The 21,387-nt window shown below is 41.5% G+C and overlaps 1 protein-coding gene across 1 annotated transcript in view; it reads left to right on the top strand.

Moving 5' to 3' along the window:
- Nucleotides 1-15,845, top strand: part of CANX (calnexin) — a 33,316-nt gene extending 17,471 nt beyond the window's left edge. The window contains exons 5-15 of the mRNA XM_089529013.1: nt 677-818; nt 1,528-1,609; nt 3,983-4,175; nt 4,290-4,479; nt 6,249-6,362; nt 9,942-10,098; nt 12,400-12,615; nt 13,641-13,760; nt 13,964-14,096; nt 14,274-14,386; nt 14,641-15,845. Of these exons, the coding sequence (XP_089385139.1) occupies nt 677-818; nt 1,528-1,609; nt 3,983-4,175; nt 4,290-4,479; nt 6,249-6,362; nt 9,942-10,098; nt 12,400-12,615; nt 13,641-13,760; nt 13,964-14,096; nt 14,274-14,386; nt 14,641-14,694 (1,514 nt within the window). The 3' untranslated portion in view covers nt 14,695-15,845. The remainder of the gene's footprint in view (nt 1-676; nt 819-1,527; nt 1,610-3,982; nt 4,176-4,289; nt 4,480-6,248; nt 6,363-9,941; nt 10,099-12,399; nt 12,616-13,640; nt 13,761-13,963; nt 14,097-14,273; nt 14,387-14,640) is intronic.
- The last annotated feature ends 5,542 nt before the right edge of the window (nt 15,846-21,387 follow it).

Raw genomic sequence — 21,387 nt, 5'->3', positions numbered from 1 at the left:
ACAGAAGATGACAGTTGGAAGGAGGGAGGGGAGGGCTCTTTTAGTCTTTGTTTTCAATTTTAATTGTAATGGATGAGAAACTTACAGTTATAGTTTTTTTTCAAGGTTTTATGCAGTCTCTGGAACATCAGAGACCAGGAGCTGTAGGCTCCTGTATGTTTTTGACAGAGTGATGTCAGTTCTTTCCATTCAAAGAGAAGACTCGTGTTTCATGAAGCCTTTGACTGGAAGACAAATTAAAGGGAGGGCATTTTCACCAATGTTCTCTCTTCTTTACAGTCCACTGTGCCACTCTAGAGGTGTTCCCCAACCACTTAGAGCAGATTTGGGAGGGAGGGGAGGAGGTGACAAAAACACTTTGCCTATTCTTTTCCTGGTGAAAACATTCCCTATTTAGAACCTCCACTGAAGGGATACTTCTGGTTGGTGCAGTGTTATCTTTACTAGTTGCCTTTATTCATACACTAGGTCTGTAGGTTATTGTAGACAGCAGTAGCTAAGACTGAATGTTAGCTTTATAGTAAAATACGTTTGATAGTTTGCACAATGAAGCTCATGAAATGAGCAACAGAACTATAAGGGGTAGAAATGGCATGGCTGTTGGTATTGTATATGTACATACAATAACCTACGAAAACACTCAAGACAAATCCAGATATGTTGTCTTTTCTTATAGGGAAATGGGAAGTGCAAGAAATGAAGGATACTAAACTTCCAGGAGACAAAGGACTTGTGCTGGTTTCCCGAGCTAAGCACCATGCAATTTCTGCTAGACTTAACAAACCTTTTATCTTTGATACCAAGCCTCTCATTGTACAGTAAGTGGTAATAACTTTTTTTGTTTTAGCTGTGAAAGGGTGTATATAGATGTACAGGGAACAGTAAACCTTAGGGGAAGTGCACCCAAAGTGTACAGAAATTTAGCTGCCGGTGGTCAGATTCTGCTGAAAATCAGACCTGGCATCTTTATTCATTAGATTAAAACCGTGATTATGGCTTTTTAGAAACCAAAATGCAGTAAAGATATTTAACTGTGTCTTTTTTCACAGTCTGAACTATTTAGCCAACAGGAATGTGTCTCCAAATGTTTTCTCTAGTGAACCTATGGCACACATGCCAGAGGTGGCACTCAGAGCTCTCTCTGTGGGCACACATGCTGTCGCCCTAGCACAGAGTTTGCCAAAGTTTCTTATTAGAAAGCCAGAGGGACGTGGCACTTTGCAATAAATAAGTAGGATCTGGGTTACAGTTTGGACACTCGGTCTGTAAAAGGTTCACCATCACTGCGTTCAATGTCTCGCTAGCTCACACAGACTAATTTACAATAAACAGAACTGGGGCAACATGTCATTTGCCTCTGCTCCACAATTAGAAGCCATGATTTCCAAATACTGGTCTGGAGGTAACCAAGGAAAGAATTTGATTGTTTATGGTCAAACTTTGGTCTGAGTGTAATGTGAATGCATTATTGCCATGAGGAAAACTGGTGTTTTTTTAGTTGACAAGGTGTTCTCTTGTTTCCCAAAGGTATGAGGTCAATTTCCAAAATGGAATTGAGTGTGGTGGTGCATATGTGAAGCTGATGAGCAAAGGTCATGAACAGCACTTGGTGAGTTGCATGTTTTCACTGTCCTGAGCTTTAGCTCTTACTGTATGTGTTTTCACTGTTTGCTAAATGACTGTGTTAAAGATCAGTTGTTACTTTGGGAAGGGGAGCAATCCAGCTCTCTTGCCTCCAAATTTGAATGCTATAGCTATAACTATGGCCAAGTACAGATGGGCCTTTAAAGCGCCCTCGTCACGTGCGAGGGTTGTCTGGTGGACGGAGTGCCCACACACCCTGCAACCCTCACACATGATGATGGCGTAACAATGGCGGCGCACTCGTGATGCCACCGCCATGGCAGAAAAAGAACTTCCTTTTTGCGGGTCTTTTTCTGCCAGCGGGAAGCCTCGCCCTCTGTGGTTTTGGCCTTGGGATCACCACCATAAGTCTGAAATTACTTGAAGCTACACAAGAAAACTGACTGGTTCTGAAATTTCTGTGTAATGGTAGGGTATTGTGAAATTGCCTCCACACCCTCTAGAATCGTGATGGCGAACCTATGGCACGCGTACCACAGGTAGCACACGACGCCATTTCGCCCGGCACGGGGTGAGGGAGAAGGCGGAAGAGGCACGCGCGTGCCCATTCCACCTCCTCCCTGCCATTTTCGGGCCTCTCGCTGTCACGGGAAGCCAGAAAATGGCGCTCGGAAGAAGGAACCAGAGGCGCGCGCGTCTGGCTCCTCCTTCCAGCCCTCTTCCCTCCCAGCTTCCCTTTCCTCCAAGCGAACAGGCCCCTTGGAGGAAAGGACCGAGGAGAAGGGGTCTGGGATGCGTGCCCAGTCCCCTTCCCCATGGCCTCCCTTTCCTCCGAGTGGACGGGTCCCTTGGAGCCCGTTTGCGCGGAGGAAAGGACTGAGGAGAAGGGGCCTGGGACACGTGCCCAGTCCCCTTCCCCTCGGCCTCCCTTTCCTCCGAGCGGATGAGTCTCTTGGAGCCCATTCGCATGGAGGAAAGGACCGAGGAGAAGGGGCCTGGGACGCGTGCCCAGTCCCCCTCGGCCTCCTTTTCCTCCGAGTGGATGGGTCCCTTGGAGCCCATTTGCTCAGAGGAAAGGACCGAGGTGGAGAGGGTTGGCAGACGCCTCCTCCTCCTCCCCAGGGGGCTTCGCTAGACCTGAGGTGTCCTTCGGAGGCTACGTCAGGTCTGACAAAGCCCCTCAAGGGAGGAGCAGGGGTTGTGGGCTTCCTCCTCCTGGCAGGGCTTCGCTAGACCTGAGGTGTCCTTCGGAGGATACCTCAGGTCTGACGAAGCCCCTCAGAGAGGAGCAGGGGCTGCGGGCCTTCTCCTCCCCACGGGGCTTTGCCAGACCTAAAGTGTCCTTCGGAGGACACCTCAGCTCTGACGAAGCCCCTCAGAGATGAGCAGGGGCCATGGGCCTCCTCCCCCCCCACGGGCTCCTCCTGGTCCACAGCTGGAGGCCAAGGGAAGGGCAGGAGGAGCAGGCGCGCCCCTGTCACCCCTCCTCCAATTCCCCCCCCCCCAACTTCTAGCTGTCCCTCAGAGACAGCTGGAGGCCAGGAAAGGGTGTGGAGAAAGCTGAGCCCCAGAGGCCACACCCCTGGAGGGTGGAAGCCACACCTCTGGCACACGGCCTCACCCCTGGAGGGTGGAAACTCCGCCCCCGTCACGGAGAACCAAAAAGGTTTGCCATCACTGCTCTAGAGTGTGCTGAGGGCTCTTGGGAACAAAAAACATTTTTGGACCCTATTGGTCACAAAAATTGCACTGCTGTCCACATGTAGCTCTTTTGCCACCCTGATTTAAAAAAACCTGACAGGAATTTCATGCTTTCTATGGCCTGCCAAAATCTTAAGTACACTGTTTTCACTGAAATCTGGTTGACTCCTTACTTTATAATGCTAATGTAATTAAAAATGTGTATTGATTATTAGCTTTGCAACTTAGTGTTGGTGTATTGGTTTGAGTGTTGAACTACAACTGGAGACCAGGATTCAAATCCCCACTCAGACCTTGAAGCCCTTTGTAACCTTTGGCAAGTCATACTCTCGCCCTTAGAGGAAAGCAAAGGCAAACCATTTCTGAGCAACTCTTGCCAAAAACAAAACAAACAAACAAAAAAACCATGATGGGATTGCCATAAATCCGAAATGATGTGAAAGAATATAACAAACAACAAAATCTGATGTATAATTTTGTATTATTGCATTAGTAAATGTAGCACTGCTATCACTGTAAAAAGGACATTCTAACAAAGGAGAACTTCCTTTGTTGTACATTAAGAATATTTTGGCTTTTAGGGGAATGCTTGATTTGCTGATTTAGCATCAAAGTGTCCATGAGATGTAACACTTTCTTTCTTTGAAAGATTGTTTTATATTATGTTTTTGAAGTTCTCTTCCTTCTACTTTTAAAGGATCAATTCCATGACAAAACCCCCTATACAATCATGTTTGGCCCAGACAAATGTGGGGAAGATTACAAACTGCACTTCATCTTCCGGCATAAGAGCCCCAAGACTGGGAAATATGAGGAGAAGCATGCAAAGCGTCCTGATGCTGATTTGAAGAATTATTTTACTGATAAGAAGACCCATCTTTATACATTGGGTAAAGAAACCCCATATTTAGAAAGAGAGGAATTAATAATCTTGGTGCTCAGTTATTTTAATTATCCCCTGAAAGTATTAATTTAGTTCTCATTCTCCTGCTTTATCATCCTAGTTTTGAATCCAGACAACAGCTTTGAAATTCTGGTTGATCAAGTGGTTGTAAACAGTGGGAACCTGCTGTCTGATATGACCCCTTCTGTGAATCCTCCACGTGAGATAGAAGACCCAAATGACCAGAAGCCAGAGGATTGGGATGAGAGAGCAAAGATTCCAGATCCAGATGCTGTGAAGCCTGATGACTGGTGAGTAGCTGTTGAAAGTGGAGGAATCTTGGAAGAAGCAGTAGTCACTCTTCTGCCAACAGAAATCCACCATTATGTTGTGGCCCAAATGTAAATTCCTCCTTTTCAGGTAAGAGTATTCATAACAACTTTCAGTAAAAGGTAATACAGTAGGCCCTCCGTATCCACAGACTTGCCATCTGCAGTTTTCAGCCTCTGTGGACAGCAAGCCCGTGAGGGGGGCAGAGAAGGTGGGAGGAAGAGGTGGTGGCTACAGAGGGGGAGAGGAAGAGAAGATAGGAGGAGGAAAGAAGAAGCGGCGGCTGTGGGAACATAAAAGATGGCCGCAAGCAGCCTTCTTCCTGCCGACTTGTTTCCATGTAGCCAGAGAATGGTGGCGGAGGCATTTTAACGATTTCCCACTTGAGGTGTTCGGGTCCTGAGGATGGTTCTCAGTGTCTGCGCTTTGCTCGGCACTCACGGCACAGGCAGTGGGGGTTGGCACACAGTGACCAGAGGAGGGGTGAGACATGGCCACCATTGTCCTTTAGCTCCAGAGGGCTCTGCTGCTGCTGCTCCACCACCCTAACCGCCTGCATGGGGCACCTTCAGGCCCACCATGCACCTTTGCCTCGCAGACGCCATTAACAACTCTCTCTGGGACTCCTCTTGAACCCTCAGTCACACACTTCCTGTCTCCCAGCAGCTGGGTTGTTACAATTCCAGATCAGGAGAAAAGTCACTGCTTCTGGGGTGGGATTGGCATTGGGAGGGGCAGGAGAGGAGGAGGATGGAGGAAGGAAGAGGCGGCAGCTGCGTGGTGGTGGCGGGGGGAGAGGAGGAGGCAGTCACAAGGCAGATTTTGGGGGGGAGCAGAGCAGCAAAGTCTCATTGAAGATTTTCACAGCAGCGCTTACCATGGGGTAAATACTGGTAAAATGCCAGTAAAACAGGGAAGTGTCCATGTGTGAAAACCTGCTGTGTTTCTGAAAGATGTCACGGAATCATCCCGTCGCCTCTAGTGTCCTTGAATCGTTCACGGAGCAGCAATTTTCTATGAATGCAAAGTTTCTGTTCGTAGGAAATTGCTGCTTGGCAAATTATTTAAGGATGCTAGAGGTGAGGGGACGATTTCCTGATGTTTCAGAAGTGCCTCAGTCTTTCACAACACGCACTTCCCTGACGTTTTTCCGGTGTTTTACCAGCACTTACCCCATGATATGTGCTGGTGTGAAAATCTGTATTGTCACAATGGTGGCATGGCCCTGTAGCCGCACCAACATTAAGGACAATGGGACTTGAGCTTCTGCAGTATCAGCAGGAGCATCCGGAACAGATCCCTCGTGGATGCCTAGCGCCAACTATATGAAAAGGTACACAAAATGAATAAAATTGAACAAAGAGAAGGCAATCTAAACACTTTCCTAAACAAAAGCTTTGGTCAGGTAAAGCCATTGAAAATAAGTGAAAGTTGATCTATTGTAGCAACAACTTCCACAGTGGGTGCTACTGTAGAAACTGTCATCAGCCTTTACATGCAAGGGACATGTAGAAGGCCCCTTCTAGTTGGTTGCAGAAGATCCACAAGGTTGTATAGGTGTAAACAGTGTTAAATATGTTCTAGTTTTGAACTGTGAGCACTTAACATAATCAACACTTTGAATTGCACTCATAAAGCAAGCTTTTAAGTGAAATCAGCCAGTGAAACCAGCAAGTGAAGCTGAAGCAAGACCATAGTAAAATGCTCCCTGAAAACGCTCATAGTGCTATCTGTTTCTGCTATCTTTTAGGGATGAGGATGCTCCTGCTAAGATCCCAGATGAGGATGCTGTGAAACCAGAAGGTTGGTTAGATGATGAACCAGAGTATGTTCCTGACCCTGATGCAGAGAAACCAGAAGACTGGTAAGTTAACTGTGGTTCTATGTCATATTGTTCTTAAAATACAAAATTAGTTGTGCTGGTCAGCTTTAAATAAGATTTTCTAAGTGATATTCAGTTCAGTAACAAGGAAAAAAAAATCAGAACAGGTGGCATCTTATCTTGTGCTTTAAGCCTGTTCAGTATTCCAAATTTTGACATCCAGTTGTGAAAAATAGCCTAATGTTGCCATTACATTCTGCATTTCCTCTCTCACTTTGGTTGAAACTGAATATGCCCCATTTTGCTTATTAATCTGACACTTGGTTTGCTATGGCTTGAAAGAGTTTAGTAGAGTGATTCTGTCTTCTGTCCAGCATGTTTGTTTAAAAACAGTCAATGTGAGTGTTTTCAGAGCTTGGAAAAGTTAGTTTTTTGGACAACAGTTGACAGAATTCCATAGCACCCGGCCATGTAAAGATCCCCCCATATACATATATATGTGATTATTCTGCCCACTGTTACAGTATTATTGTTTTTAGATTTTATTATTTGTAATTTTAGAACTGTTTAATCCTTTTTAAGGTGGGGGGAGATTGTATATATTGCTGTATCAATTTAATGTTGTACACCGCTTTGATTGTTTTAACAAAAAGCGGGATATAAATAAACGTTTTATTTTTTTTTAATTATTATACAGTATGTCATTCTAAGAGTTCTAGTCCCCAGAGTAGCTAATACAAGCTCTGGTAGTTTCAGTGTAGTTGAATACTTTAATGTCATGTATCCCATGATATTTGGATTTTTCTGTTTTACAAAGATAAAAAATGGAAATGCAGAGCAAGGAGGCCTGCTTAGAAATTCATAAATATATGAGTATTTTGGAGATTGTCAGTGGATAGAAATTGTTCTTCTTTTGATAATACTAGATTCTGTTCACCCAACAAAATTGGTGGTACATTTCAGGAGAGAAAGAAAGTGCTTCTGATCTTCACACAGAACATTATAAATTGGATCCAGTCCAGATTAAATCATGCTCAGAACCAAGTTGCTAAATTAAGTCACATTGATATACAACATGTAATAACTCTGGGTTGAAGGTTTGTCCCAATACCTAATCCTTAGGTTTGGAGAGAGTATTTCTTTGAATGCCAGTTAATTTTATTTGCAAACAGCAAATACTCTTTTCAGACCTAAGGTGCTACATCATCTCTTTGCATACTGATTTTCCAGACTATCTCTTATCTTAAATAAATTCATCATTCTCAAAGAAAATATTCCATAATCCATTTTTCTGGGGAAGATGGGCTTGTGGAAAGTTGAGGGAAAATAGGTTTTTCCTTATTTTTTTCCAGCAAACCCCCTTCCCCTCAGCTTTCCCATCTCTATGGCATTGGAATTTGCCAACCCTTGACCTAGGTAGACCAAGGAATTGGAGCACAGACTGTGGTCATGGCAGTTTACTGCCACTTCCCTTCAGAGTTTTAGAACAAGGTGGAGTTTTTAACTGCAACCACCTCTGCATCTATTGAGAGATGAGGTTTTTTGCCTCTCCCCCAATGATTTTAGACCTAGATGAACCTTTTACAAAATTGAAAATTACTTTAAATCTATTCCTAAACTGGGGACAAAGCCTCTCCTTTCCTGAAATATTAAGGGAGCCCAAAACCCAATTAAATCCCTCCTCCATCCTCCAGAAGACAAGGGCGACCCTCACAGGTCAAGGAGGCATGTATAGCCCCTGCACCTGAAAAAATTGCCCATCTAAGTCTATATGTCCTGCCAAATCTTGTTTGGAACTTTAAAAGACTAGTGGTCTACCACAATATGATGAACATTACTTGGGGATAAAACCCACTGAACACAGTAAAACTTCCAAATAAAAATGTATTGGGTTGGTCTGAAAATGTCCTAAATTAATGCAGATTATCTATCTATAACGACAAAAATTCTTAAGCCATTTCTCATAAGAGCCTTGCCATTTCACTTTCATGCAACCAACAAAAACTGAAAAATGGAGACAAGGGAATCACTTATCAAAAATTTAGAGATTGTTACAAAAGCCATAATTCTGAAAAGTCACTTCATTTGAAAAGATCAGGAAAACTAGTATTTTTACTTTGCTTTTTCTTGACCCCTCTGATGTTGCATTATAACTAGAGGTGCTCTTGTGCAGGGGAAACAGTTTTATAAGCTCAAAAATTGTGCATGAAATTATCTTCATTATTTTCACCAAAAAAGGAAATAATGAAGATAATTTCATGCACAATTTTTGAGCTTATAAAACTGTTTCCCCTGCACAAGAGAACCTCTAGTTATAATGCAACATCAGAGGGGTCAAGAAAAAGCAAAGTAAAAATACTAGTTTTCCTGATCTTTTCAAATGAAGTGACTTTTCAGAATTATGGCTTTTGTAACAATCTCTAAATAGATCACTAAAAATTAAAAAAAAAAGACTAGTGGTGGGAAATCTAACAGATTATTGATTTGATTGATTATTAAATTATATATACACTGCATTGTTTCAGGAGATGTACTTTTGGAAAGGGCCTGCAAAATAACGAGTGGGGGCATGAGAGCCATGACCCATGTAGCCCATGTCTATTCCATGGAGAATATGAATGGCAGAGCAGCAGTCCAGAAAACTTTTTGCCTCTTAAGTTCACTGATGTGGCAATATGGGCAGTGAAGCAGGGTGAGAGACAGTATTTGGGTACTGTTGTGAGTGTCATCAGGGAATATCCTTATTGGCAGACATTAGTTTGTAAGCCATGAATGTTGACTTAGAAATTAGAATTATTTCTTGCCTTATTTGACTGACTGCATCAGCTTTTAAATTATTTTTTTAAATAGGAAAACCATTTTCCAGGTTGATATTTTTGGTAGCCTTAGTGGAATAAGATACTGTTCAGTATGTAGTAACATGTACTGTTGTATTCTCACATGGCTGTATTTTAGTGGAAACTTCAAAAAGCCAGTGTTCAGTGATTTCAGTAGCTAACATATAAGTCAATCTGCACTGAATTCTCCCTCTGGGTTGTAGCACAGAGTTTTTTTCAGACACTTACAACTATGCAAGATACTTGACACTGGCAAATGTGCTAGTGTTAGCATGATTCTATTTGTATTTTTCAGTGCTTAAGTTTTATTGTGCTAATGTATAAAGTTTCTAGCATAGTTGGTGTACTTTTCAAAACTTGGATAATGATTGACTTCCCTTTCTGAAAAAAAGTATATACACTTGTCCCTCCATATTCGCTAGGGTTGGGGGCACAAGACCCCTGTGAATATGGAAAACCCACAAATAACAAAAACACCATGTTTTTACCTGAGAGGACACCTTTCTAGATCCTTTAGTGCAACTCTGGTCAACGTTCGACAGACACTGACCATAGAACTGCACTGGAGGAGCCAGAAATGCTTACTACAGTATTCTCTCTAGGAATCTCTAGGTCTTTCAGTGCAACTTTGTTAAACTTGACCATAGAGTTGCACTGGAGGACCTAGATATTCCTAGAGAGAAAATATTAATCAAATCCGTGAATAATCAAATCCGCAAATATCAAAGCTGCAAATATGGAGGGATGAGTGTAGTGTTTCTCTAAAATAGAGTTCCTCTTTCAGGGATGAAGATATGGATGGAGAGTGGGAGGCACCGCAGATTGCAAATTCAAAATGTGAATCAGCCCCTGGCTGTGGTGCCTGGCAAAGACCAACAATTGACAATCCAAACTATAAAGGCAAATGGAAACCTCCCATGATTGATAATCCTAACTATCAGGTAAATGATCTTGATTATAAATTATGCATCTAAGCCTCTGTCAAGTTCAATTTCTTGTACTCTGTATCAGTTTAGTCAGAGCCAGTGTGGCGGGGTGGTTTGAGCATTGGACTAGTCAGCCCTCTGTATCCATGCATACTGCATCAGATTCAATTAAACATGGCTTAAAACTTAAAAAAAAACCAAAAGCAAACCTCGATTTTACCATTTTATATAAAGGATACCATTTTACTGCACCATTGTTTTTAAAAGGACTTGAGTATCCATGGATTTTGGTATCCACGGGGAGTCCTGTGACCAAACTCCACCAGATACCAAGGACCTACTGTATGACCCTGGAGACCAGGGTTTGCATCCTTGCTCAGCTGTAGAAACTCTCTGGGGGACCTTGGGCAAATCATATTCTCTCTTCCTCAAAGGGAGACAAAGGAAAACCACTTTGACCAAATTGTATCAAGATTTGGAATAAGGTACATACCAGTTAGTCAGCCACGTATGATTAAACTATGTCTGTTGTTATGTTGGTGCATTATATAACTTCAGAAGAGAATGGTTTATTAAGGTTTGCTTTTGTTTTTTGGGAGATGTAATTTGGATGTCTCATAGAAAGAAGTTACTCAGTTTTGAAATTGAGAAACAGCCTTTCTTTGGAGCAAAATATTTGTGGATTAGCATTCACATGAGAGCCAGTGTGATGTAGTGATTTGTGCACTACGACTCTGGATACCAGGTTTTGATTCTCCTCTTGGTCACAGAAATCCACTGGGTGACTTTGGGTAAGTCACTCACTCTTAGCCCCAGAAAACACTGTGATTAGGCTCACCTTAGGCCATAAGTGAGAAATGCTTTGAAGGTACACAACAGCAAGAATGTATATCTTCAAATGCATGAGGTACTGTTTCAGTTGTAGATAAGTGTGGAGGACTGTAAACAGTTATGTCAATAGTGGAATGAAATTGAAAAATGCATGGATAATAAGTATGATGCTCAGTTAGCACTTGGATGCTTGCAAAATAAGCACAGTGATAGGGGATGATCAATTTTGGTCAGCAATGCTGAGTGCTCAGAGACACCAGAATCCATTGTCTCTGTTTTAAAATCAAACAAAGAAAGCTGAACTTCATGGGAGTTCTACTTTTACGCTCAGCCTAAATGTTTAAAATAAATAAAGCAAAATAATTTATGAATTGTAACTGTTCATACTCAAGATGCTACAATATTTTCTTTTCTGGTATTAGCTTTCAAGGATCTCAGCAGAGTTCTTTGATAGCCCTGCTTCCCAATATCTTTTCAATTAGAGGTGTCAGGGGTTGAATTTTCAACCTTGTACATGCATAACCATGCACTGTGATACTAACCTATGGGTAGAAATCTGCTGCAGGTATGGGAGAAATAACTTCGGCCCGTTATACACGGGCTTAAAAGTATGCGCGGAGCGCGTACTAGGGTTAAGACGGGGCGGTGCTTCTGCACCGCCCTAACCCTAGTGCGTGCTGTGCACGCACAAAATGGCAGCGGCCGTTCCATACGGCCGCCGTCATCGATACATCATGGCCACACCACCTCCAAACGAGACGGCGCAGTTGTGACGTATTGGGGTTGCGGAAGGGCGCCTAGGGCGCCCTTTCCGCAACCCCGGAAGGAGCTCCGTTTCGGAGCTCCTTCCTGGTTTGGTCCACTGGGTGCAGCTCGACTCAGGTTTGCATCCTTACGAGGTCACTAAAATGAGTACCCAGACTGTTGGGGGAAATTAGCTTACTTGCTAATTAGCTTACTTGCTGTTCACCGCTATGATCCTTGGAATAGCGGTATATAAATAAAACAAATTATTATTATTATTATTTAGACGGCTGCGCCCAGCGGACCAAAGGAGAAAGGGGCCAAACGGCCCCTTTCTCTTTCTCCCCGCCGCCGCAGGGTGTCCTTGGGGCTTGAAGCCCCAAGGACACCCCTTTGCAGGCTGCGGGGAAGGGGCCTTTTGCCGCTTCCCCGCAGCCCGGAAAGTGGCGGATCGGGGCTTCAGCGGCTGCCGCTCTGGCCACTGAGGCCCCAATCCGGCGGGGAAAGGTGCGCCTACAGGCCGCCCCAAAGGGGCGGTCTGTAACGTGCCTTCATGTGTCAAAACTGGAAAATAATAATTTCAAGACATACAGTACATACGTGAGAGTGACATTGTGAATGTCAGCTAGAAATCAAACTAAGATTTTTTCAAGCTTTCTAATCTATTCATTAGGGTTTGAAGGATCAATGAAAAAATAATAAGTGTATTACTGACTGAGTGGTGTCTGTATATTTTTTCAGGGCATCTGGAAGCCAAGGAAGATTCCAAATCCAGACTTCTTTGAAGATCTTGAACCTTTCAAAATGACGCCCTTTAGTGCTCTGGGACTTGAGTTATGGTCTATGACCTCTGACATATTCTTTGATAACTTCATTATCTGTACAGACCGAGCAGTGGCTGATGACTGGGGTAATGATGGATGGGGTCTGAAGAAGGCAGCTGATGGTGCTGCTGAGGTAAGGTGTTCTTCAGTAGAAAGCACAATGCATGATTTAGGTTTTCTTCATTCATGTTGTATGAGATTGTGTATGCTACTAATTTTAGCATTTTTCGAAAGCCTATGGGTTAGGTGACTTTCCTCTTAAGGTTGAACGGTTGCTCTTTGGACCAAAATTGTTTTTATTCCAGACCTTTGATGTATTTAGGAGCTGAGGAAGCTGCCTTACACCAAATCAGACAAATTGGCCCACCTTCCTTGGTAATGTCTACACCATCCTTGCCCAATCTGGCCATGCTGGTTGTGAAAGATTGATGTTGGAACCTTTCATAACTAGAGTGCATAAGCTGGGTAAGGCTGATGTACACAGATCAACAGTGGCTTTCCATGGTTTCAGATAGGAATCAGTCCCAACTAAACATGGAGATGACCAGGTTCTAACCTTGAACTATATGTACAGTAAGTAAAGTATGTGACCTGTAACTGAGCTATGGGCTTTGCTGTGTTATATGATGGTCTTTGTTATCCATACAACTGCATGGTTGGAATGTCATTGCCAGATAAATAGTTGAATCTTCCTGCAAAGTTCTTCATGTTACTTATATAGCACATACTAGATGTTCAAATACCATTTTGTAAGTTGTTACTGTTTGGGAGTTGGGGTACAAGAGTGGTTTTACAAATGACTATAATCAGTTTAAATTTTGGTAAGGTAGTTACTGTTGTATACTATCTCAGTTGTTTCTCAGTGTTATAAATCATTGTTTTTTTAAGCTACCTGATATGGTGGACTAGCATTTTGTTTTCCCCCAAAGCGGCAGGGGCCACTATCGTATTTGTGCCCATTGATTATAGTTGCATCTTTCTTTCCTGGAACTTGTCAGGGGACTGGCAACATAAACCATCACTTAGAGATGTAAATGTTCCTGACTGGGTGGTTGTTAATAGAGAAATACATGGGCTGGCTCTTAGACTTTTAGTAGCTATGTTGCCTACCATGCACTGGGGAGTACGTGCCATTTGAAGTTCTATCTTATCTTCTAGCCTGGTGTTGTGGGTCAGATGATGGCAGCTGCTGAAGAGCGTCCCTGGCTTTGGGTAGTCTACATCTTGACAGTGGCTCTGCCTGTGTTTCTTGTCATCCTGTTCTGCTGCTCTGGAAAGGTGTGTTTCCCCCTAATGGCATGTTAAATTGAATCAAAATTGAAATTTATTGCTGATTCTTAAAAGTCTTATTTTGTTGTTGTTTTATTTTATTTTATCAACCACTTTGGGGCGGCAGCAAAGAAATAATAAAATTGCAAAATAAATAAGTGAACGATCTCAGAGAAACCTAATTGTGGAATATCTCTTGACGACTGTTTTAGAAGCAACCAAGTGCTGCAGACTACAAGAAGACAGATGCACCCCAGCCAGATGTTAATGAGGAAGAAAAAGTAGAGGAAAAAGACAAGATAGAAGGAGAGGATGAAGAAGAAGAAGCCAATGAAGAAAAGCCAGGTATGCAAAATAGATGAACATCCATTGTTTTTGAAATCATTAAAGCTTACTCCTTCAACAGTCTTGTATTTTAAAAATAGAAGCTAACTCCAGTGGAGAGTAGGAAGATGGATGCTGGTCTGCAGAAAACACAAATGGCATATTTTAAAATAATAGAACTTTCTATATTTACTTTAGAAGAGAAGCAGAGGGGTGATGGTGATACAGAAACAGCTAGTCAAGAGGAAGAAGAGGAGGAGGAGGAGGAAGAAGAGGAGGAGGAGGAGGGAGTTAGTAAACCCATTACAGAGGTAAGTAGTTAATTACAAAGTTTTGTTTTGGTGGAATAGTAACCCTAGAAGTTCTAAATTTCTTTTTTTAAATAGGAATATCAACATTTCATGAATAACAACTTCAGAATCTTCTGTTCATGTGATCATTTGTACACCACAGCCTGTGCGGCATGAATTCTGTGAATTCTAAAATAATGCACCCTTAAGATTTTTTCAGAAGTCATAAACTTGTGTGACATTTCTGTAAAGCCTGTGATATTTTACCTTTCTAGGAGGAAGGAACTGTGAATAGATCTCCCAGAAACAGAAAACCAAGAAGAGATTGAAATATCCTAAGAACTTGATCTGATTCATTTTCCCCAATATGGTTTTGGGAGAGGACCTTGGATACTTTTTGCTGAAACAAAAAACCTCAAGATTCACCATCCACAGGTTCCCATCAAATGCTCTCCAGTGTAAATGGATGTTTAGCGGTCAAATACTTGCATTGTGTTTTTAAATAGAAAACTCCTGTAGAAAAAAAAATGCATTTAACACAACCCAGCTATGAATTTCTGGAATGTTACAAGAACTAACATTTTTCTTTGTTTTTAAATAGAATGATAGAATTGCCAGTCTCAAAACCTTGGCTTTAATTAATGTATTAATCTGTCAATGGAAATGAACATCAACCCTTAGAAAAATGCTACATATACAATTTTTATATTTTTTTTGTAAACATGGACATTCTTCTTATACATTTATTTCCCTTAGTTTGATCATGTTAAAGTAAACGAGTCAATGCCATTACAATAATACATCCAATCCATTCAGAGAAAGGATGAGGTTAAAATCCTTGAAAAGAAATTATATCAAGTGCTCAAACCTTCCTCCTTTGTTGTTGTGGAAAACCATTATTTGTTCTGTTGGTAATGGGTACAGCCCAGGTGAAACAGTATTCACAATCAGCCTGAATTTGGGAGCAGGTTCTGGTTCAGGGTACTAAGACTGGACTATCTTATTGCTTTAGGCCTTAAATTGTCTTCAATATGGAATTTATTTTCTGTTTTTACTATTTTTCCCTGTGGTTTTAAAAAACCCTCCTTTTCTACCTTCTGCAGCTCCTATGCAGTTCCTTCAGAATGCAGTTTACCTGCTCTTGACTAGATATGCTCAGCTCACTGTTATGTCTGTTGTGTGGCTTTTTTAAAAAATATTCTCAAAGTTAGAACTACTTATTTCTTGGGTCCAAACACTGTGAAATGGACAGTGTTGCTGATTTTCTAATTGTGGCCATTGTATGTACATTCATAGACAGATATGAGGCAATCTAAAGGCTTACATCAAATGAAGATGTCAGTATTTGTGGCTGAGGAAGGAGCATGTGAAAATTCAGTGGGTGTATGTAACATACTGAGTCTCAAACAGCTCTTCATGTATCAGACTTCATGTGAATGTAGGGGATTCCAGTTCCAGCTAAATAAATTTTTTAAAAGTGTGTTGTATTGAGTGTCTGACCATTCAGAACCCTTTTTGAATGGAATATAAACTACCAGCTTACATACCTCCAAAGATGAAACTTCACCCCATAATATTGTAGTGGGAAATTGGAGATAATGGAAAGAAAAAGTGCTTTACTGGCTGTAGGCCTCTGTTTAAATATATGGGCAAAACATGTAGGTGCACTGAATAAAACACTCCCAAGTTAGTCAGAGAAACTGAACTGAGCTTTTGCTGCCTGCAAGATATGACTGTCGTGCACAAATTTGTAATCATAAATGTAATACAGAATGTCTTGACTTAGTGCATAGTTCCTTTTCAAACTAAGCTTTAAAATATACTTATGGACCATTTTGCTTTTAGAAACCAAATTGCTTGTACCTTATAATTTTTTTTCTAATTCCCTGATCTTTCCACAGTCCTGCTGCTGTTGCATTGGAAGCTACAATGCTTGCAAGCAGTGCTTGCTTAATTAGCTCATTTTAGTTGTTCAGGCAGTGGATGAAAATATTGTTCATAGCTGCCTCTCATCCATTTTCCTGTACTTGCAGTGCGTTTAACAGCTTGAACCTGTACTAATTTTAATGGACTTGAGTTAATATTGTCTTTTGAACAAGCTGTTTTATTCCTTTATTTCTCTGTGGAACATGTATTCCCTTCTCCGAGATATCTGCATAGATGAACTTCTTTTCAGATAAGGTCAGGAGGCAATGCTTAATTTAAATTAAAGGTGTAATGCATTTGATACTTGCAGGGTTTTTCTAGAATGCTCTACTGTTTGCATGTTTTGGCTTTTTTATGTCAGCAAAATTTGCAAAGGCACTACAGGAACTTTTGTTTTTACAGTTTTTGGCTTGAAATGTACTACTTCAAAAATCTTACTCCCAGTGTATCTTTGTGAACCCATATTACAGAATATTCTACACCAAGATACTGTCACATGTGCTCTCTTGAAGTAAAGCCAGAGTTTCACGTATTATGAAGTTAGTTGTGTTGGGTTTCCAAGTAACTGAGGTGCTGTGACTTGAAGGGTGGTGATTTTCTTTTGTTTCAAGTTTGAAGAGAATATATTTGGATATATGAAATTTTTTGTGCTGACAGAGTTGTTGAATTGGTAGCAGGAAAGAAATACCGTATGTTAAGATCTTAAAGAAAATGTACTCTTTCACAGAATAGAATTTCAAGGTGAATAGGATTTTAGACTATTTTTTGTTCAGAAAATAAAATCCATTCTAGCAGTTTGAAATCCATTGGTGTTAGCGTGTTGGATAAAAGTAGATACTTTTTCAACAAGATGGATAAGTGGTCTTTCTGAGAATAACACCGCAAAGTTGCACACGTTTAAAATACTGATATAAAATGCACTGAGTTTCATATATGGATGTTACAGATGACAGAGGAATCTCATACAATCAACCACGAGTGAGGAAAAAGTACCCTGAATCTTGAAAGGTAGCTCCACATAAATCGTGGCAGTAAATATGGTGCTTTTTCTTGGCACCCTTCTGCCTTCTCTTCAACTATTGTCTTCTAATGCCAGTATTGCCTCCATACAAGTTTCAGATGCAACCCCCTCCCTCAAGTGTTGGAAAAAAGACTGTGATTTTCTCTTAAGTCCTGACTGTTATAAAATTGATAAACCTGAAGATGCAGTATGCATATAAATATATTGGTTAAGTTATGAACAAATGTAAGCATACTCTGATTAATAAAGAAAACAAATCACTATTTTCTATTGTCTAGTTTACTATATTTTTTTTAATCTTTGGATTTTAATCAAAGAGCAGAGATGAGAGACCAAACAGTTGTGGGGGGAAAAACATCATGTAAAAGTGTGACAATCAAGCCTCCTATTTGAAATGTTCTACTGAAAATATCTTGAGCTTAGGTTAACAGTTAAAAATGATATGAAATTATTTCATTTGTACAGGCATTTTTATGTGTATGTGTCTCCAAGTTGCCTGTCTACTTATGGCCAATGTGAATTTCATAGGGTTTTCTTAGGCAAGGAATACTCTTGAGACAGCCTACAGCGTGTGATATTCATTGGAAGTCTCCCATCCAAGTTCAAGGCTGATCCTGCTTAACTTGAAAGATAAGATGGGATATTTACTTCATCGTATTTTTTTTTAAAAAAAGGAATAGTTCAAATAAGTATGTGATTGAACAACTTGCTCTTTGAAATCTAAGTGATCTGAATTGAGCCAAAAAAACCTTCTCTGCCCTACTCTTCAAAATGTGGCTTATTCATATGTTTGTTCACTCTGTCTGAGCACTAGGAATTATCAACATGACAGAACCTGCAACTCTGCATTTACTGTCAACAAGAAAAATTGCCAGGGACCAGTAGGGATAGAATTTTGTAGTCAAAGTCAAGCCTTTGGTTGTGTATTTGTCTGGCTGCATACTTTAGGGTACCAAAAAATAAAGAGAGAAAAAAATCAGTGGGATTTAGACTAGTTATGGTTAGTTTAAACCTGATTGATTTAAGGTAGTCTTATATGTGTGACAGCTTTAATCCAACTAATAGGTAATGTGGGTTTTATTTGTCCATAATCCATATTGGAACAGTTTGCTAAAAGTGTAAAGGTCAATGGCTTCTTTATAGTAGGTTGTTTTTGGGAGCATCTCAGTATGAGTGCCTCAGAATTATTTCTTTTTCTTTATAATTTGGCTCACAGAACTATGCCATTTATTTGGGATTTTTGTGTATTAACATGTTGCCTCCGTCAAACTGTTTACTTTTATAATGCACAATTCTTGGGCTAATTTTTCCACAACAGTGACACAGCAGCCCCTCCTTTTTCACGGGGGATCTGTTGACTTGAATAGAGGTGCTGGCTGGCGCGCACCCCATTCTTTCCCCCTCGAGTTGTCCCTCACATATAAGCGAGGGACACAAGTCTGAAGACCACAAGAACAGAGGGAGGATTGTATTTAAAACCTATTCAGAACTGTTAATATGTTTTTCCATTATGTAATGTGAATAAAAGTAACCTTAATTTTATCCAATTAGCTGAGAGGATCTTTTGGAAAGATTTAAACTCACCACTTCATGTCAATTATTTTGTATACCTGTTCAGTGATGGCAGCTTTTAGTTCCTTGACACACCACTGAGCAGAATGTAGACTAGGAGTCTACTGGTACACAAAGGTTCACAGATCCGCACATATTTCCAATTTGCACTGGGTTCATAACTAAAAATAAAGATGCTTATCCTTTCTAAATCAGGCTGCTAACAGCATGAAAATTGGAGGGATTTGTGTGCCACAGGAGATTTTCTTCCTAAAAAAATTCATATGCAAGTGTCATGGGAACTGGGGCTGAGCACGTGTTCAGAGGCAACCTTGATGTGGGATCTATGTTGAACAATTAAATTAGGCCAAAAATAACTATTGCATGCCACCATGGTAGCCCATGTTTTAAGTATGCTGAGAGAGATCCTCAGTCAAAACTGGTTCACAATAAATGAAAAGAAATCCTAGCTCTGTGGTCCCATCTGGACTGCTTTTTCAATCCAGTAGTGGCAAAAGGACCTCTCATCTTGTCCTCCAGGTTGCTATGCTTTCCGTTTGTTGTGGGATATAGTTGGACACCTGGAGGCATGGGAGTAAAAACTAGAAAAGGTCATTAATGAGAGGCACCATGTAAGCTAGCAGTAAGACTAGTGTTTTCAAAGATTTCTGTAAGTAAGGTGCTCTTTAAAAAATGACAGTAAGACTTGGATTCTGGTTATCTTGAGCTGTGCTAACCACCAGTGATCTTGTTCTGAGTACATTCTGAACGGCTAGCATGGTGTAATGGTTTGGGCGTTGGACTAGGACACTGGTAGATGGGTTCAAATCCACTGGGTGACCCTAGGTGAGTCACACTCTTGGCCTCAGAGGATGGCAATGGCAAATCCACTTGGCAACAAATCTTGCCAAGAAAATCCTACAATAGGTTTGCCTTAGGATTGCCATAAATTGGAAATGACTTGAAGTCACACAACAACCACCAGCACCAATGTGATGGGAGGCGTTTTACCACCTCAGGTGAACTCTCCTACTTGTAGCCTCTTCCTTCTCCTTGTTTGCTGGTGCACCACAAAGCACCCCTTCTCCTCCCCTACTTGGTAACCTTTGGCAGGTCACATTTTCTCAACCTCAGAATAGCCATGGCAACACTCCTCTGAAGGAAAGTCATAAAAAAACTAACAGGCTCACCTTAGGGTTGCCATAAGTCAAACGATTTGAAGGCAAACAACAAAAATTCAGGACTTTTCAAATCTTTCCAAACTTTTCCAAATCTTTCCTTCTAGCATGGGTCAGGAGAGAACTTTAAAAACCAACCTAAATATGGGTGGCCTAATTTAAAGAGATGGTTGATGTAAATTTAAAGAGCTCGGCTTTGGCAAATATTTACATTTGTTAGCATATGTATGTAGTGCAAAGGGATCCTGTGGCACTCTTGAGACTATCTGAACGAAAAGCTAGTACCATGAGCATTCCTAGACTTGAGCCTCCTTCCTCAGATGCATGAGGAATAGTACAATATTCATCTGCCAGTTTATTTCTTTCAGTTAGTCTCAAAGGTGCTATAAGATCTCTTTGCACTACATATATATGGAAAGAAAGAGAGCCATCACGATGTAGAGGTTTGAGCACTGGACTAAAACCCTGGGAGACCAGAGTTCGAATCCTGCCTCAGCCATGGAAACCCACCATGGGCAAGGCACACTCTCTCAGCCTCAGAGGCTGGCCTTGGCAAAAACCCCTCTGAAGAAACTTGCCCAGAAAAACCCATGATAGGGTTGCCATAAGTCAGAAAAATTTTGAAGGCACACAATACATTTATGTGTGTCTGTGTGTGCTAATGAATATGTATAAATACTTGGAAAAGCCAAGCTCTTTAACATGGCAATGGTACAAAATACACTGCAGAAATAACCCAGTTTGAGAGAGTTTTGAATGCCCTCAGGGCTCAATGCTAAGGAATTCTGGGAAGTGTAGTTTTGTGAGACATTTAGCCTTCTCTGGCTGCATCCACACTGAAGAAATAACCCTGTTTGGCACCGCTTTTAAGCATCCTGGCGTAAGGCTATGGAATTCTGGGAGTTGGAGTTTGTTGTGGGGGCCAGAGCTCCAGAATTCCATAGCCTTGAGCCAGAAAGAGTTAAAGCGGTGCCAAACAGGGTTATTTCTCCAGTGTGGATGCAGCTTCTGTCAGAGCTCTGGTGCCACAATAAACTACAATCCCCAGGATTCCCTAGCATTCTGAGCACTGAGGGCAGTTAAAGCGGTCTCAAACTGGACTATTTTTGCAGTGTGTTTGGGACCAACGTCTTTTATTATGTGTATTACGACTGTTCCCTGCTGCTTCCCTGAGGAGAGGAAGGCGCCTGAGGGGAGGCCAGCCTCAGAGGAGCATCTGTTCCTCTGACCCAGCCAGCGCTCCGGTTGGGAGGGGGCCGTTTCCTGTCAATCACAACAGGCCCCGCCCTTTATGGTCTTCCGGAAAGGTCGCGAGGGAGGCGGGGGCTGGGAGAGAGGGCCGGAGA

This window comes from Sceloporus occidentalis, unplaced genomic scaffold (genome assembly GCF_023333645.1).
Source record: "Sceloporus occidentalis isolate IW3139 unplaced genomic scaffold, rSceOcc1.0.p SCAF_1, whole genome shotgun sequence".
In the NCBI taxonomy this organism is placed as follows: domain Eukaryota; kingdom Metazoa; phylum Chordata; class Lepidosauria; order Squamata; family Phrynosomatidae; genus Sceloporus; species Sceloporus occidentalis.
Note: the sequence above shows the minus strand (reverse complement) of the source record. Positions and strands in the feature narration are given on the sequence as shown.